Raw genomic sequence first — 18412 nt, 5'->3', positions numbered from 1 at the left:
AAAACAGAGGATCCTTTCTCTATGTGAATAATACAATCAGTGCTTATTTTGCTGTTAAAAAGAACATACACTGAAATCACGCTTTTAAGTTCTGGACAAGTCACAGATATTTTTCATTCACAAGTTACATTTGTATTGTTATGTTATTGAGGGCTGACATACACCTCTCATATCCTGCTCTGCCTGGATTGACGTGACATGTAAAATGGAAATAACAGCATTTCCCTAACTCACAGAAGTATTGCTAGCATAGGTACAGAAATAATGTTAACTGTATTGATCTCTAAGATAAGAGGAGGGTAAGGTAGACTTTAGGGTAGGTTTGGCTTTGTGATAGGAAGTTTGGAATTGTTGAATAGATACATTGGTTGGATGTTTCTGTTAAGGTGCTCAGCAGTAAAGAAGAAGACAGTGCCTTGGGTTTTCAGTGGTCCCTTTTTGAATCATGAGATTGCTTGATTGCCTAAGCACCTTTGAAAATCTCATCTGACGTTGACATTTGAACAATTACCAGTTTTTGAAGTTAATATGCCATTGACATTATTGTGGCACTCCTATACATCTTAGAATGGCTGCATGTAAAGTTAGGGAGGTTACCAGTGAAAGTGGTTCTCACCTGGATAGTTTTAGAAAAGTAAGAAACATAAAAAAAATGAACAACCACTTCCATTTCAGATTCTTGAAAAGGGTTTATTCTGTAGCTGGCTGCATGGAATGTAGGAGAGCTACCAGCCATAGAGTACTTTCAAGAATAGAAGTAGTTCCATATGCAATTGCTTTTTGCAATGCAGCAACCATAGCAAATCATTCTTTTCTATGTATCTTCCCTTGTTGACTCTGAGTTTTCTTCTTGGTAACTGTAAGGCTCTTTAATTTCACCGATCATCAGACTTTAAGAATATCTGTTATATGCTTATTTATAGTTTCCTTTTTTTCTTCTTTCTGTCTAGCTGAAATAAAAAAAAAGTGAAATATAGTTTATGCATGTAGAACACCTCATCAGGACTGGGAATGTGATCAAAATATTTTAGAATGGAATACAGGGAAAAGCATTAAAAGTGGATTGGTCTAGAGCTGCAACATAGAATGGAGTAGTGCATCAAGAAACAAGTACTACAACTCAGACTTGAGGCAGATGAATATTGTCATTATAATGAATGGAGAAAAAAATGTTCAAGTTCAACACAGGAGCTTCAAATTCCTTGAAATGTTCTTGGGAAGGTGGGATGTAAAGAGATGCTTCATTTGAAATAGATTTCAGGCTGTTTTTATTCCTCATAAATGGAAGACATAGTTCCTAGATACCTAGATAGGTAGCTTATAAAAAAATGTTTTCCTGTCTTCAAATGATCAAAAGTAATGGTTTCTTTCCTAGACCTATGTTCATCCTTGATTGTTGTTTTTCTTTTCTGCAGTCCATGTAATTCCAGTGTCTGTGTTTGAGTTCCTATTTCATACAAAGAAAACTGAAAACCAGTTTCTGTGCAAAAAGCAAAAGGGTGAAATAACATTCTAGAGAAGATACAGTTGTCTTCCAGAGTTTGTCTGTGTATTATCTTTCTAGTTGGTAGATTACTGGGGGCAAGTGATTGTTGAATGCCTGCAGCATGAGGTTGCAGTTGATAAGTTCCAGTTTTTAGGGATGCATGCTTCAGGTCCCACATCTAGTCGCCACAGAAAAGCCCCAAGTCTGTGTTACTGGACAGGCCAGTAACACCACTGGCAGCTCTTTCTGCCCTCTGTGTGTTCCCTGTCCAATTCTGAGCCTATCCCAGTGTTCTCATCTTTTGAAATCTTAAATCATTTGAGATGTAATTTTTCAGCGATTCTTTAATCAAAGTGGTAGTTTTCATAAACAGGAGAAAACTGTGAACTTATCAGTTCATTGTTATGGCTATGTTCTAGTTACAGGGACTGGGACCAGTTTATCACTATGTGGTTATAACCGCTGTGTCATTTCTGATGGACTGTTAATAATGGATCATTTGCAGCAGTTGCCCAGGGCACACCTGACACCTCAGGCTACAAGCTGGGTGTTAAAGAAACCCTGTGAGGAGTGTTTCTTTTGTTTACATGCTAATAACTATGATAACTACCCTCCGGGGAGGCATTAGCACCTTCATACCCAGCCTGAGGGGTCATGTCTACTAATGGGCCATGCTGGACTGGCATAATAGGCAGCTGCAACGACCTAGACCATTAAAGAGTCCAAAAATATCCCACGACTCAAAGAGTTAAATCACCCATTGTGACACTCCCTGCCCTGGGGGAGGTACTGGGCATTCCCACTTGAACCTGAGCATATATAAACTTCGGGTTTTGGGACTTCTGGTACCACTCCTCGGATCCAGAGGAGGACCAGAACTTCAACACAACTGCGATCATCATCCAGACCAACAGATTTTCCTTTCCTTTTACTTTGCACCCAGGGGGCCACATGGTGCTCAGCACAGGGGCTGTCAAACACCGTTCTGTTCTTGTCCCAGGGTGCTGGGTTATATATCTGTTTGTTGGGGGTGAAAACCAGTTTTTCTCTGTATCACTGGATTTATTGTAATCTTTTTCAGTAAATTGTAACTCTGACTTGTAATCTCTCTTGAGTTGGGCTCGTTTTTCCCGCCTGTTTACTTCTAAACCAGCACAGGCTGTAATTCTTTGGAACACAGTATTCCTTATGGAAGGGCTTAGTTTCTGCAACAGATAAGAGTGCTTCTTCAGTCTATGAAATTTTACAGAGATAGAGCTTTACAGAGATAAGAAGTATTAGGAAGAAAAATCTTTTAATTCCATAATTGTAATTAGATTCAATCTGTTTTGATTGAGCTTTTAATCTTGCAGGATCTCTTACTGAGCATTTTAAAGTGCATGGAACTACTATGTGTTTTTTTTTTTAAGGCAGTTCTTGAAAAGGGAAACATTCATTTCTCACAGTTACTTTGTTCAAATGCTTAGAGCATAATTACTGCAAAAATTGTTAAGCTAACCAAAAAGACATACATAAATTTTCTAAATGTTTTAAAGCTGATTTACAAATCACAGAATCAGCTAGGTTGTAAAAGACCTCTGAGATCATTGAGTCCAGCCTTTGACTCAACACCACCTTGTCTATTAGACCGTGGCACTAAGTGCCACATCCAGTCTCTTCGTAAATACCTCCAGGGACGGTGACTGAACCACCGCCGTGGGCAGCCCATTCCAATCTCCAGTCTCTCTGTAAAGAACTTCTTCCTTATGTCTAACCTTAACCTCCCCTGGCATAGCTTAAGACTGTGCCCGCTTGTCCTACTGCTGGTTACCTGGGAGAAGAGACCAACCCCCACCTGGCTACGACCTCCTTTCAGGGAGTTGTAGAGAGTGATGAGGTCTGCCCTGAGCTTCTGCTTCTCCAGACTGAACAACCCCAGCTCCCTCAGCCTCTCCTCATAGGGCCTGTGCTCCAGTCCCTTCCCCAGCCTCACTGCTCTTTTCTGGACCTGCTCCAGCACCTCAATATCCTTCCTGAACTGAGGGGCCCAGAGCTGGACACAGTACTCCAGGTGTGGCCTCACCAGCATTGAGTACAGGGGAAGAATCACTTCCTCGGTCCTGCGGGCCACACTGTTCCTGATCCAGGCCAGGATGCCACTGGCCTTCTTGGCCACTGGGCACGCTGCTGGCTCATGTTCAGCTTCCTGTCATTCAGAACCCCCAGGTCCCTCTCCACCTTGCTGCTCTCTAGCCACTCTGTCCCCAGCCTGTAGTGCTCCATGGGCTTGTTGTGGCCAAAGCGGAGGACCTGGCACTTGGCCTTGTTGAACCCCATATTGTTGGATTTGGCCTATTTATCCAGCCTGTCCAGGTCCCTCTGCAGAGCCCTCCTGCCTTTCAGTAGGTCGACACTCCCCCCCAGCTTGATGTCATCTGCAAATTTGCTTAAGGTACCCTCAACCCCTTCATCCAGATCATCAATAAAGAGGTTAAACAGGACTGGGCCCAACACTGATCCCTGGGGGACACCACTAGTGACCAGAATAAATAAAGATACATATCTTGGAATCACAGAATCGTTAAGGTTGGAAAAGACCTTGAAGATTGTTGAGTCCAACTGTTAACCCAGCACTGCAAGTCTACCACTAAACCATGTCCCTTAGTGCCACATCTACATGTCTTTCCTCCAGGGATGGTAACTCAACCATTTCCTTGGGCAGCCTGTTCCAATACTTGACAAATGCATTTGGTGAAGAAATTTTAATCCCAGGTCCTTTTCTGCTGGTGAGCTTTCCAGCCACTTTTCCTTCAGCCTGTAGCACTGCAGGGGGTTGTTGGGAGCCAAGGGCAGGACCCAACACTTGGCCTTGTTGAACCTCTTACAGTTGGCCTTTGGCCCATCAATCCAGCCTGTCCAGATCCCTCTGCAGAGCCTTCCTACCCTCCAGCAGATCAACATTCCACTAATCTTTAACAACTTGATGTAAAATATGATGTGAGGCTCTTGGAAAAAAAAGAAAGAAAAGAAAAAAAAAGAGTTCTTTAATTTACTGGTTTGGCAGTAATTTTGGCAACATTTTAATTTTTACAGATGTTAAATGAAGACATTTACATCAACCCTTAACTCTTCTGGAATCCTAATTCTAGTTCAGTGGCTAGTTCAATGTTTCATTCTCCAGAAAATCAGGAAGGAAAACTCCTCAAATAGTTTGTTGCATAGAGTCTGTAACTTCAGTGAGCAGTTCTTGAGTTTCCAAAGGTTTCCTGGAAGTGTGGCCTGAAGTTCAAAAATGTCAAGCTGTGTTGAAATACCAAGTATGTAACTTCTGCATTTTGTCAGTTTTACTTTGTGCAATAGACCTACACTGCACTAAATTCTAACTGAAAGTCAGAAAGTTTTAGGGCCTTTCATAGTCTGAGTGTACCTTTAAAAGGTACAATTTTAAAACAAAATGTTTGGCTTTGGCTGCCTGCATTTTGCTTTAAGAGAAGGAATCAGCCAGAAATTTATTGTCAGTAGGACATGAAAGTCCTGTCAGCTTTCTATAGTGACCTTTTTTTTTCCCCTTTTGCTATTACAGACCGAATAGTTATTTATTTTAACAGTATTTGATTAAAATGACTCTTAACAGTAAGCATTGTGCACTCAAATAGAAAGCAATGTATTTTTATGTGCTGTGTTGCACTCCTTCATGAAATTGGTTAATGATTATTACTGTGTTTTTAATTGAAATATACATTTTCTTAGAAAGCAAGAAGTTGAGGAACTTGAAAGCATTTTCGCTTTTCAATAACTTAGTTTGTGTATGTGAAAAATACTTGTTTAAAAAAAATTTAGAGCTGTCCCTAAGAAAATGGTGGGAGTTAGTTTTGTACAAAGGCATTTGGTAGATATAAAATGTCTTTGATGGTGCAGTCAGCTTTTGTCCAACCACCTGTGTGAGAAATGCAGGCATTTGTTGAGTGGCGGATCTGCCTCTCTCCTCGCCCCCCTCCCAAAAAAGTCATCTCCTTGATGAAATTGATTTGTCAGTTTGTTCCAGTCTAATGGTGTGATAGCCCAGCAGCTTTCAGTATGTTGAATAGTTAAAACCTGCTTTTGAGGTCAGTGTCAGCCACTCTGACCCCTGTGAACTGTCACCTGAGTCAGAATTGCAGGGATTAGGCCTTTGATATTGTGATGGCTTCGCCTATCAATTGACTTTTTCATTACTGAAGATGTTGGGCCTTTTGTTTCCCTTCTTAGTATGTAACCAAGCAAACTCCTAAGTAGAAGGAGCATTTGTTCTTGTTCTCTCTCTGCAAGTAATAGAAGTACTCGTCTTTTGTGAAGTGTACCTAATTAAACACAGAAAAAATAAAAATAGGAAATATAGCATGACTGCAAGTATTTTTGTGCCAAACATCAGTATAATTTCTGAGTGATTTTAGTTGGACAAATTTGTGAGACTATCAACTAATCAAATGTTGTATATAGAAAACAGGGTGCCAGATTCAAGTTACCAATCCTTTCTGCATTCAACCTTCTAAATCTCTATGTATGTATGTGTTACATTAAAACACAAGATTTATTTGAAATCTGTAGTTTAGAGCACTTAAATGTTACAATATTTTATAATGTACCTGTTGCTTTATTGTATTCTTGAGAGATGAGCTGTTCAGTTTGTTAACCTTCTACATCTGTCTTACACGCTTGCTCGTACAAACTTTATTTAGATGCAGATCAAAATTTATCTTAGGATAAAATAGTTGCTACTGTAGCTGTGTGCCAGGCTTTCTGCCTTCTCCCTCCCATTAATTGCTTGGATTTCCTGAGCTCTTGCTTGGTTTGTTTACTCCTTGATTAAAATAAGTAAATCAAAGCATATCATAGGTATGGAATAGTTGATTCCTGCTATATCAGGATAAATTAGTCTAATTACACGTGGCAGTTCTGTTTGCTTGTGATGCAATGTGAAATGAGGTCCTGCCTCCCTCCAAAAAGCCCGAGCCAATTAATAAAGCTTTTAAGCTCTTTGTCACAGGCCACCGTGGAGGTCTGCAGAGAAGAACTTTAATCCAATAAACATTTCATTTAGATCATGAAAAGAAAGCATGAGGAGAAGCTCCTACAAGAGAGGGTGTTACCAGCAATTCTAGTCGTGAAGAGATGTGAAGAATTTGCCAAATTAACAAGGCCTTCATATTTAACACATAAATGTGTCAAAACTAATAATAGAATAATTTAATTTGAGTTGAACCTTATATTGTTAAAATTCTAAGAAGCCACAACTGTTTTCTTCAAAGACTTTACTGTTGAGTTGGATGGACAGGGCAAGGGGAGGTTGTGAGAAACCCAGATAGCAAATAACACTGGCCGAAGCTGGTGGAAAGGAGGGGGGGGAAGGAATAGATAATTAGGTGTAATTAGCGTGTATGAATTGTTGTCTCCCTGCCCTTGGCTTGAATAAATTTCAGAGAAAAAAAACCCTAGTGGTGAAAACGCTTTGATGTAAGAAGAGTCATTGTGGTTTGGCAGCATAAAGGCAGTGTTTTATACTTCTTACATAATGGTTGTGATACAGAATGAGTGAATGGACCCTGCACCCCCCAGCCTGCTTTACAGCAAGGACTTTTGGATTCCCTTGAAACAAAATGCATCAGAAGTTTTCAGTTGTTGGTAATGAGGTAGTGGACCTCATCAGAGCTAAGCGTAAGCCATCTTTAGCCTTTGTTTAGACCTTAATCGCTTTTTTTTTTTATTCTGGGAAATCCAGTTTTGTAAATCAATACTACTTTTTTTTTCTTTCCTTTTTTTTTTTTCCTTGCCTGCCAACAGTTCTGGCAGGAGCAAAGGCTAATACTGGGAAAAGAAACACAAATCAAATGTTAAAAAGAAAAACAACAGCATAAAAGAAATCTAGACAAATAACTTTGTCCGGGGTATAATTCCAATGAAGTACATGTATTAGGGGTGAATTTGACCCTTAGCTTACGAAACATCATGTTATAAATTCAGTGTGAACTCTTGGCATTTGTTTTTCACAGAATGCCACAGCTTGCTTATTAGGAGATTGAAAGTTACAGTCATTATTGGTTCTTTAGCAAAAGTGGGTGTTATACAGTGATTTGTGGTTTGCAGGTTTGGCCTGTTTTTTTTTTAATTTATTTTATTTATACTTATTCTGCAAGGAGAATTTTTTCCTAAGTGATGTGAAATGGGGAGAGCTGTTCAGTGTAATTCTTATTGCATGGAGGTTTACTCTGCCATTCTTCTGCTCCCTGACTGGAAAAAGGAGAGGCTACTTGTCTCTGAGCCAGCACAGCCACATCTGTACCTTCTAAGTTCTTTCACTTTTGTCTGAATATCTGAAATAGTATTCACAGAACAGTACATTTTAAGAGTCTCTCTCTTTATTCATGCACCATTATTTTACAAGTTAATTGTCTATTTTTCCTCTTCTTAGGGGGTAGCTGATTTGTAGCTAGACATTAAAATAAGTTATTGAAAAGTTGTACAATAGATCATATGTTCTTTGTGGTAGCAAGAATAGTGGGGTTTCTTAGTTGTTAAAGTTTGAAGGTTGTAATGTAAACTCATGCAACTTCCACTTAATGAATTTTGCCTCTCAGTTTACCTTTGCTAAGCTCTTAAGTTTAAAGTCTAAACGTTCTTGTAACAAGTGTAAGAAAAAGATTCATTGAAAAAATTATACTTGGCAGTATTTCTTTTCCCAGATCTTTGTGCTCTAGGTCCATTGAAAAATAATTCACAAATAAAATGTTTGTCATCCAAAATCAAACTGACCATGATGTTTCCTTCATATTTTAGAAGATTCTTGGATGATATTTAGAAAGTTTTCCTCAAAATTGCTTTGTGTGGTTATTTGTTTTTTCGTTTTGTTACAGTGTTTGCAATTGGGATTAAGTGTGATATATCTAAGGCTATTTTAGCAATTACCCATATTTCATTATTGCAGAAGAATATAGGGGAAAAAAGACTGTAAAAAAATTTAGTTAACCACTTAAAGCATTGCACTGTTTTGTAGAACAAATAGCCTTTTCTCCTTGAAGTTGATTTGATCTGTGAAAGGCAATACCTGAATATCATGCAAAACTAAGTAATTATTCCTGATTGTAGGGTTTGGGGTTTTTCTTTCAGGTATAGGTCACAGGAAATTCAGTTAGGGTAGAGTATGTACAAAGCTAAGAAATGTGTGGATTTTTTGTTGTAAGACTGTGTAAAAATTATTTACAGTTAATACTTGCATAAAGGTTAGAAAGGTTGATGAAGTGATATTTAGTTTTGCTTTACTATTCACTGCGTGTCAGAATGTAATTATGACTGATTCATGAAACTGTCTTAGAAATGAACCATCTTTATTAAAATGCTGATCAAGACAAGAGCTGACAGTAATAAAGAATAGAACACTTTAGTCTTGTTGCTTTTGAATGATTGCTAATTACCCCAGAGGTCATGTATAGTGCTTATGAGGATTCATTGACATTTTCTTTAAAGTCTACTGTTTCAACAACATCTGAACAAGGAGACAAAAACTACATGCACACCCAACTATGCTTGGACCAAGTTTTTATCCATCACCAAATACCTGATGATTCTCTTTCTCCTTTCCCCTCCCCTTGAGTACATCTCATTCCTGTGGATTGGTGTAGCAGAAAGCTGGGAGTTTAACAAACTTGGTTACTTTTTTTAAAAAAACCAAACAAACCCAAGGCAAAAGGATAAAAGGAGCAGCCCCTGGAAGGTCCTGCACCTGTACTACAGAATCAGAGAATTGCAGAATATGCTAAGTTGGGAGGGACCCACAAAGATTATGAAGTCCAACCCTTAGCCCTGCACAGGTGGTTGACCCTCCTGGCTGCCAGGGCACTACTGACTCACATTCAACTTGCAATCGACCAGGACCCCCCGGACCCTTTCTGCAGCACTGCTTTCCAATATCTCATTCCCCAGTCTGTATGTGCATCTAGGGTTGCCCCACCCCAGATGCAGAATCTGGCACTTTCCCTTCTTGAACAGAGGTTGGTCATTGCCCAGTCCTATAATTTGTCGAGGTCTCTTTGCAGGGCCTCCCTGCCTTCGAGGGAGTTAACAGCTCCTCTGAGTTCTGTGTCTTTGCAAAACTTGTTTAGTATCTCTTCCAGTCCTACATCCAAGTCGTGTACCATGCATGCGCATGACCAGCAGTCTGGTTGATCTCCTTTTACAGCTGCACCAGAGAGGAAACACTGCACATAACCTCATACACTTCTCTCAGCAGGCTGTTGACAGCCTGTCCAGCTTATGACTTGTCCAGCTTCTGGGTCCCAGTTGGACCAGTTTTACATTCTGAAACATGCTGATGACTGTCACTTGCTGATGACTTTGAGAGTACACCGAAGTTACTCAAAGCACTGTGATTGTGCTTTGTATGTCGGAAATAAGTTTTTCATGACATGCTACATTTTTGCTTAAGACAATTCTTCTTGTACCACAGTTATGGAAAATGCCAGTTTGTAGTGGTATCCTTTGGATGGAGAAACCTTTTCTTGAATTCATTTAAGGAAGAATTTTGAGAAAGAAGGAATAATATTATTGTTGATAATCTAACACTATATGGAGTCGAATAATAAAAAATAAAAATGGTTAAGTCTAGTGAGCTTTGTTTACCTGAGGAGCTCTTCCTCTGTTGTTGGCTGGGGTGCTCTCATCATGTGTCTACGTGTTGTGTGATGTGAAAGTTTTTCTCTCTTAAGCTGGATGTAAATGTATGAGAAGAATGATTGCAAATGAACAATCTCATTGTTTTTCTGATTTGCTGGGGGAAAGGAATATTAGTGATCCTGTGTATTGTTAATGGACACCAAATCAGAGAATGCACTTGAAAAGGGAGGATGAGACCTACATAAAAATTATGATTCCTTTTGCTCAGAAAGAGTAGCTGAAAGTTGCACTTCTTAGATAGGCATGGCTTGGTTCCTAGTAGTAGTTGTCCTAATGTGCTTGTTCAGAACTACACAGAGGCCAAGAGTATTAATTGTGCAGCTTTGCATGTGTGGGGATAGACATATACTCTTCTTTGCTCATATGGAAAGTGTATTTGATATGGCAGATGCACTGCTGCTGCTGCATTTGCAGGTGGCTGGTTTAACACAGGTGTGAAAGGCTGCAGAAACTCAGCAGATGTGGGAATTAAGGTAATGATCATCCTAAATTGAAGCACTCTAATGTCTCTGTTCCCCTACATCTTCTCTGGAGGTCCTCAGATAGGTGGGTTTGACAGTTAAGTGCTGACAATCTGAGCACTCCAGTTAGTTCTTTGGCTGTTGATTCAGATTCTGGGGTGACTAGTTTGTCTATTCTTGTGGTCCAACAGGATGATCTGTATGTTGTTTTTTCAGTTTTCTTTTTTTTTAATGCTGTTAAAATTCAGAGCAGAGATGACTTACAATGATTTTCAGTAAGGTTAAGAAATATCTACTCACCTGCATTATCAAAGTTGTTCAGCTGATCACAATATTTGAGCTCACAGGGGCAAGTGATATTTAGTACAGTGTTTAATGTGGACCACAAGGTTATCTATTAGCATTTCAGGGCTTTTTGTGACACATGGGAAACACACGTCTCTAGAACTTGCAAGTTATCCGGTTAACTTTGACTGCCTTTTTAAATTTTCTGAAACCTTTGTTCCGCTTCTTAATGATCTATCATGTCGTGTACTTTGTTTTCTTGAGCAGTTAAACAATTTAGTAACTACCATTCTTGATTGCAGCAATAAAGGAATGTTACAGGTGCTCACGGGAAGAAAAATGTATTGATATTAGTCTGTATTTAATACTTCCTACAGTAGCTCTACTGACAGTCTGATTTTATCTATTCTGTCTGAAGATTATTGTTTTTGGTGTTGTATCTTGAGGTGAGCCTTGAGGCTTTATCCTTTTTTTTTCCTTCTGGAATACAAAGTTTTTATGCCACTTCAGTGGAAATGAGTGCATGCTCACACTGTATTTTTAACTTACTAACTGCATTTTCAATTATGTAATTGTATTTGTTCTTTGTATCTGTAAATACATAAATGACTTCAAAATAAATTGTATGACTAAGTAATTTTATGCATTTGAATTGAATAGACTAAGTCAGACTTTTAAATATCTCAGTAGAATAGAAAATCTTTTGGAAACTGTGGATGGTTCTACTAGACTGACTGTAGCTTCAATAATAAGTATTTATTTCAAAAGAAGTTTAGCCCAAGTAAATGAAATTTGAAATTTTAAAACTCCATCTTAAGAAATGGAAACCAATAGTTACAATCGTGGGTTTGACAATTAAGTGCTAACAATCTGAGCACTCCAGTTAGTTCTGTGGCTGTTGATTAGGATTCCATGGTGATTAGTGAGTGTGAGGATGCAATCACATCCGTAGGATTTAATCAGTCCAGTGCTGGATGAGGTAGTCTGAAGATAAGAGAGAAACTAGAACTTCTGTATGTAGTATTGTATGGTTTTTTTTCTCCTTGCTGTAAGAAGAAGAAGAAAGACAAAAAGTAGAGAAGCCTACCTTTCCCCTGCTCCCCAAACTTGCAGATTTTTAAATTGTAATATTGATTGTTTAGGTCTGTGATGCAGGAGAATAATATTGTTAGCACCTGTGAAGGGGAAAGACGATGCACAGGGATAATCACATAGGCACACTCTCTGATGTTCAGCGTTCTTACACTTGTGAGCAGGATTTCTTTTTCCACGCTGTGCAACTGTGCATCTGGTTTTCCTTTTTGTAAACCTAGGATTTTAAGTGTTTAGCTTGGACGTATACAATAGTTTGGTGTGTCTTATTTTCTTCTGTTATACATTCTGATTATATGCTGTCTTTTTAACACTGAAAGCATGTATCTTAAAAGAATAATGTACAAAGATGAACATTTTGTCCTCTGCCTTCCTGTGAAGCAGATAAGTGAATGTGTGCAGAAACAGAAAACCATTGTCGGTACTGTTGTCTACAAAGGAGAACTCTAAAGGAAAAACTTTTGGATCTCTGCTCTGCACAAAGCTTCTTTGTGTCCTTTCTGACTCTGAGTAAAGGTGACCATGTGCTGAATCCTCCTTTAGAGCTATCTGCAGCGGTACATTCTTAACTTAGAGGAGAGATGGTGGTGTTATCATCTGGCAGTGCAAGCAGTCCTCCCATTACTGCCCCTCGGTTTACTGCTACTGCTGTCACAACTTTTCTCTCCTCTACTATGTATAGCTCAATTTGTGTAAATAGCATTGCCCACTTCTGTGTAATTTTTTTTTTATTACATCATTTTGCATTAGCACCTATGGATCTCTATTTGTCATATGTTCATATAACAGAAGGTTGTTCCTACCCTGCAAAGCTTATAATCTAACAGCAGGATTCATGTTTTAAAGCAATGTTTTCTGAGAGCATGTTGCGATGCAGATTATGATGTTTGGGTTTAATAGCAGGAGCTGTTCGTTTTATGTATATTTATACAATGTCTCAAAGAATAGGTGTGGGTGAGCTTTGAGGTGTTTCAGTGAAACTAGTTAACGACAAGCATTAGTAAATACTTACATGAACATGTAGAAGGCTTAGGAGATTCTTGCGGCTGTTTCATTTTTATTTAGAATATGGTCTCTAAGTGGCTGGAGTACCTTCCTGAAGAGCATCAGCCTGGAGAGGACAAAACCATAAATTAACTAGGAACATTTAAGGAGTGGGAGAATAAAATGCCAAATGTTTTAAAAAGGACTAAGTATTTCACTGTTCCTGTTAGCTGCCCCCTGCTTCTATGCTTATATTGTGTACTACACAAACTGCTGTACCTCAGGATTCTGGTTTTCCATTTTGTTAATGTTTGATTCAGTTAACTTTTGCCTCCTAAGGAAGCAAAAAATCACTGGGACTGTATTAACTTTATTTTATAGACCTCTGAGCAAGATTCTGCTATAGCATTTCTGGCTGAAAGGTCTTATAGCCTAGAATATCTAGCAGATATTTTTGAAATAAACTATATAATGTTATACCATATTAGAATCAACAGTAGTGCATCAGTGCAGACAAACAAGCAAGATTTATAGGGAAGAGAAATATCTTTCAGTTAGGCAACCGTTTGTAGCTTAAAAAAGGCCAAAAAACATAAATAAGCTTTTGAACACACAAGCTCTTCTTGACTAGTGTCACTAATGATAGTGATTTTTCTTGAATAGTGATAATACTAATTACTTTGAAGAGAAAGGGAAGGAAGACAGAAAAAATGCATCTTCTTTGTAGCTGTATTGGTAGTATTTACATCTACAGTTCTTAACTCCAAAACTCATTCACTGTAATGTTAAATCATGGAATCATAAAAGGCTGTTCGTGAATTTAAGGAGTGACAAGTTTGTAAGTGGAACACAGGTGGACTAAAATACTGTAGCACCAAGTGTTGATTTCTATTTCATCAAGTTGCAATGACCTGCATAATATAGCCCAGTATCAGTCTGTATTTGTGTGCACAGAACTCCTGCTCCACTCAGCAGTCATTAGCAGTTGAACCACACATACCAGTGTAAATATCAGGGCAACAAATTTACATGAGCTACAGTGTTCAAGTGTAATTTTTATTTCTTTCAATCCTACCATAACCATGGAATACTCTAAACTATATGTAGTTCTGTGTTTGCTCTTCACTGTGTGCAACACAACACACTGAGGGAGCAGTAGAGTTTGTAAATCCGTCTTGAAGGCCAAAGAGATGAGGCTGAATTCACGGAAGATTGCCAATCTCTTGTTTCCAGGAGAAAACCCCCAAAATTATGAACAGCATTACTAAATATCCAAGTATCTAAAGTTAATCTAAGTAATCTCAGAGTCCCCAAAGCTGTAGTAGTAATCTGCATTTTTTTTCCCTACTAGCATAAAGAAAATAGTACTTAAGCTAATCTTCTATTTTGGGAAAATAAAACATTAGGTGGAAAGATACTGGCAAAGAAAAGCAAAGTGCGCTAGCTTTGCTGTGAAATTTCAGTAATCTTCCTTCTAGCCTTGGCTGCCAGACTGATGCTGAAGAAAAGCTTAAACATCCTCCCTCCCTTGTGCATATTATTACATGCCTCTGAAACTTTTTTCTTCTGCTCTGTTATTCTCCTTCTTTGTGAGCTCTCACAAAAAGAAAGGGAATAGATTATAATAATATTGTAGCACCAACGCTATTGTGTTTGCAGTAGCCTTAGTCCAAGATAACGATTTGATTAGCATGGCTTTTTCACTTACTAGAATTAAAGATATGTGGATTTTCCTGGGATTCTGTGCTTTCAGAATGATTTTTTTTCACCTTCTTTCTTCAGCTGGATGTCTGTGCGGAGAAGGCGGAGGTTTAAAATCAGTACAGAGCCTTCAGTAATAGCCAAGGGCAAAAAATTAGTGCAGTGAGTCATCACAGTCACTCCTGCAATGTCCTGTGCAACACATTTGTTCAAAAGGACCATTGTTCCTTAGAATGGTATCACTGATGATAGTTCTTCAAAATTTTTTCCCTGCAATGCAGTTGCTATAAATGAGGTTTGACATTTCCAATTTTGTTATTTGAATGGCCTCAAGGAGGCTTTGAAAAGTTTGACACACAGAATATTAAATGCTTAACAAGGGTATTAAATATAAACTAATAGTTCATAGTGCAGCAAAGAAGCAGAGTGATTTAGTGCATTCTAGCAATCCAAAGATTTTAGTGGTGTTGAATTACATTAAAAAAATTAATTGCCTTGATTGAATTGTTGTTAGAGTTATCTTTTTCTAAAACATTTAAACTTTTCCTCCCTTTCTTCTGTAGCTTCTTTTGCTTCTAGCTATATAACACACAGAAGTTGTGTATGTTGGCAGTAGTCATAACAGATAAGCAGAGTTATTTCCTTTGCCAGTGGGTGTAAAATCTTGATCCTGCTGATATTAGTGAGACTTTTGCTCTCAGCCTCAGGACTTGAATCAAAAAAAGCACCCTTTAGTACAGCTGGGTTTGAGTTTTCTAACAGAAGCAATTAATTGTGACTACTTAAGAGATCTGTATCACACTTGTAATCTTACAGGTGGCTTAAAGGGGAACAAAAGAGATGCTTTTCTGAGGCAATGCAGATATTGCAAAAATGAAACAAAATCTTTTTGATATACAATTTTGTTAATTTCCCCTTTATGCTTTGGTCCATTTTGCAGCGAGACTAGTGTGGTTCATATATTTGATGTCTGACTTGCAAAATTTTTAATCTTATTAGTAAGAGGAAAAGATAAAATTATTTTTAGCTTATAAAATAGAAGTCGTTTCATTTGTTGCTAGAATTTGTTTGTAGTCTGTTAAACTCTTAATGCTACTCATTTTGTATTTCTAAATGTATATGCTTTAATGTGGAAATAATTATTTTTGCACGCTCCCCCAACAAAGCAGTATCCAGAGAGAACAAATAATATTCACCTGTATTTCATGTGCTTCTAATCTATATTAATCTTCTAGCTGATGGACTTGTGAAAATAGTTACTTTTTTGTTTTGAATATGTGAATGATTTCCAGGTTATTTCTTTGCTTTGATAATTGCAAAGAAGCCTTCAATTTCGTGATCTTGAATTTCAGTTTCACAGATGATATTTATGCTGTTGGTTTATCACACAGCAGTGTGTCTTCTCTCTAACACAGACAATAGTAAATACAGCTTTGGCTTGAGGAAAGCTATTCTTTTTTTTTTTTTTTTGGTCTCTGTAGAAATACTGCAACACAGTCCAGCTTGATTCTGGAATAGACTACAGGAAACGAGTGCTTCCAGCTGCTGGAAAACTTTACTACCTGTAAGTTTATCTATGATATTGTATTTGCTCTCTTTTTCCTTCTTATTAGCCAACAATTTCCTAGTCAATGGGAAATGAAAAATGTATAGTAGAATTAGCAGGGTGTGACTTTTCCTTTTTTTGCCTTCTGGTCCATTTTGTTCAGCAAACCGCCTTCCATTATGCCTTGATATTAACTTCATTAAACTACATTTTCAGTATCCACACTAGCATCATTTATAATGTGTGACTGAATAAAAACTAATTAGATTTTTTTGGGGAGGTGTGGTGTTTGGAGAACTGAAGTGACAGATGGTTAGAAAGTAATGAATATCCTCTTGTGAGAGATTGCACAATTCTCTTATAATAGAACATCCTTATTGTATTTAAGTAATTAAGTATTTATAGAAATCCAATGACAAGGATTCATTTAATTTTGGGTGTTTTGAGTGCTGTCGATGAAAAATCCCAACACCCTCCTGTTTTGACAGATTGTTTCTGTTTGTCATGACAAAATTTCTTTAGCCCTTTATATTTGCAAATAAATAATTTTTAAAAGATATTCACAGTTATGCTTATGGTTGCAGCATAACTGCCTAATAGGAACATTCTCTCTTTTTTTAAAAAAAATACCTTGAAACCTTTGCAATGCAAACATTTTTCTGTCTTGTATTTGCTCTTGTAGTATTATTTAATCAGTGACAACCTGAACAAAGCAGACAACAATAGCTTAGTATGAGATTTATAACTATTCTAGCTTTCAACTCAGCATATAGTATTGATCATGCTTCCATTAAGAAAGGTGTGGTATTTTTATCACTGTGATAGGTATTTGAGACCAAGTATGTCCATGTCACTTTATAATGAAGTTAGACATCATAGTTTTTGTAGGAAGGAGGAATAATGCTTAGAAGAGTTACAACAGGTAACTCTTACTGCTTCTGGAAGGAAATGACAGAATTTTATGTATGGAAAACAGGTCCAGTGCAGGTACTGTATCCTCAAACAAACTGTGACTGTATGAACTCAAGAAAAGTAGCTCTTGTTCCATATTCTTGTCTGGCTCCACTTTCTCTAAGCTTTGCAGTGTCTGCTTTAGAGGTACTTTTTGAAGCCACCACTGATATCTCAGTGTTGCTCATCGTGGCTCTTGTTCCGATTGCCGCCGTCCCTGCTCATGGCACTGCTTCCTGTGCCTGCTGCACTCTGACTTTGTCTGACAATTGTGGAGAGCACCTGCTGTATTCTTTTCTCAATGTCCATGCTCTGAAGAAAGCAAGAGCACACTGGTGGTTTCCAGCAGGTAATACACCTGTGGCAGCAGCTCTCAGCGGAGAAGAAATACAAACAAGTCGCAGGACTAGTCCCCAGCTGAAATATATTTCATGGTGATCTGCTGTAAAACTTGTGATCAAGTGAATGGCAGAGATTGGCGATGTCTCTTATTGAAAGGATGTGGGTTACCTTCAGAATTTGATGTGTAAATCATTAGGGAGGAGTGAGGGGAAAAAAATAATTTAAAAAATCCTGTAGCTACCAATGGAATAAGATACTTATTTCATCATCCTTTCTTTTTCTGAGGGAATCTCATTCATTCTTCTATTTAGACTTGTTCACTGGAGCTTTCAACACTGCAGAACTAGCTTAGTTTTAAAATTAGGTACTATGCAGTATTTTGCTACAGGTCTTTGAAATTTAGTTAGCAGTCTTGTCCCCAAAAGAAAATGTTCTTGTCTAACATGTTTTTATTCCTCTATTAAGGGTCATAGTATCATTGTCACATTTTGTTGAGAATCCTCTTGATGATTCATATTTTGTGTAGTCTTGTCTTCATTTAAAATATGCAACTGAGAGTTGCTTAAAGATGTTTCATACTCATCTGAGAGCCATCAGTGTAACACAATTACAAGATGCCTGATCAAAGCAACTTCATTGATCTCAGTCCCGGGTGTCTGTTTTCAAAACAAACTTTCTTGGCAATTAAGTGCAACACTCCACCTTGGCATCATATTCAGCTGTTTCTTGTTGTAGCCTTTCCATCGAACTTTTTGATTATGATATGCATGCATATGCACATACTCTCTGATACAGATATATACAATCTTTCCCCCCTTCTATGGTCTTTTTTCTGGTTTTGTCTGTTCATTTTCATTTGTCATTTTGTCAGAGGAAAGC

The 18412-nt window shown here is 38.0% G+C and overlaps 1 protein-coding gene across 4 annotated transcripts in view; it reads left to right on the top strand.

Moving 5' to 3' along the window:
- The window catches only part of AFG1L (AFG1 like ATPase), a 65011-nt gene that overhangs the window by 27554 nt on the left and 19045 nt on the right, over positions 1 to 18412 (top strand). For all 4 annotated transcript variants that reach the window (XR_003535940.1, XM_027693740.1, XM_027693724.1 and 1 more), the window contains one exon: positions 16176 to 16258. Coding sequence is in view for 3 of the 4 variants with exons in the window: in XM_027693740.1 (XP_027549541.1) it covers positions 16176 to 16258 (83 nt within the window). In the remaining variant the exon portion in view is untranslated. The remainder of the gene's footprint in view (positions 1 to 16175; positions 16259 to 18412) is intronic.

The sequence above is a fragment of the Neopelma chrysocephalum genome, unplaced genomic scaffold (genome assembly GCF_003984885.1).
Source record: "Neopelma chrysocephalum unplaced genomic scaffold, ASM398488v2 Primary Assembly neopelma1_23, whole genome shotgun sequence".
Lineage (NCBI taxonomy): Eukaryota > Metazoa > Chordata > Aves > Passeriformes > Pipridae > Neopelma > Neopelma chrysocephalum.
This window is presented reverse-complemented; position numbering and strand designations above follow the sequence as displayed.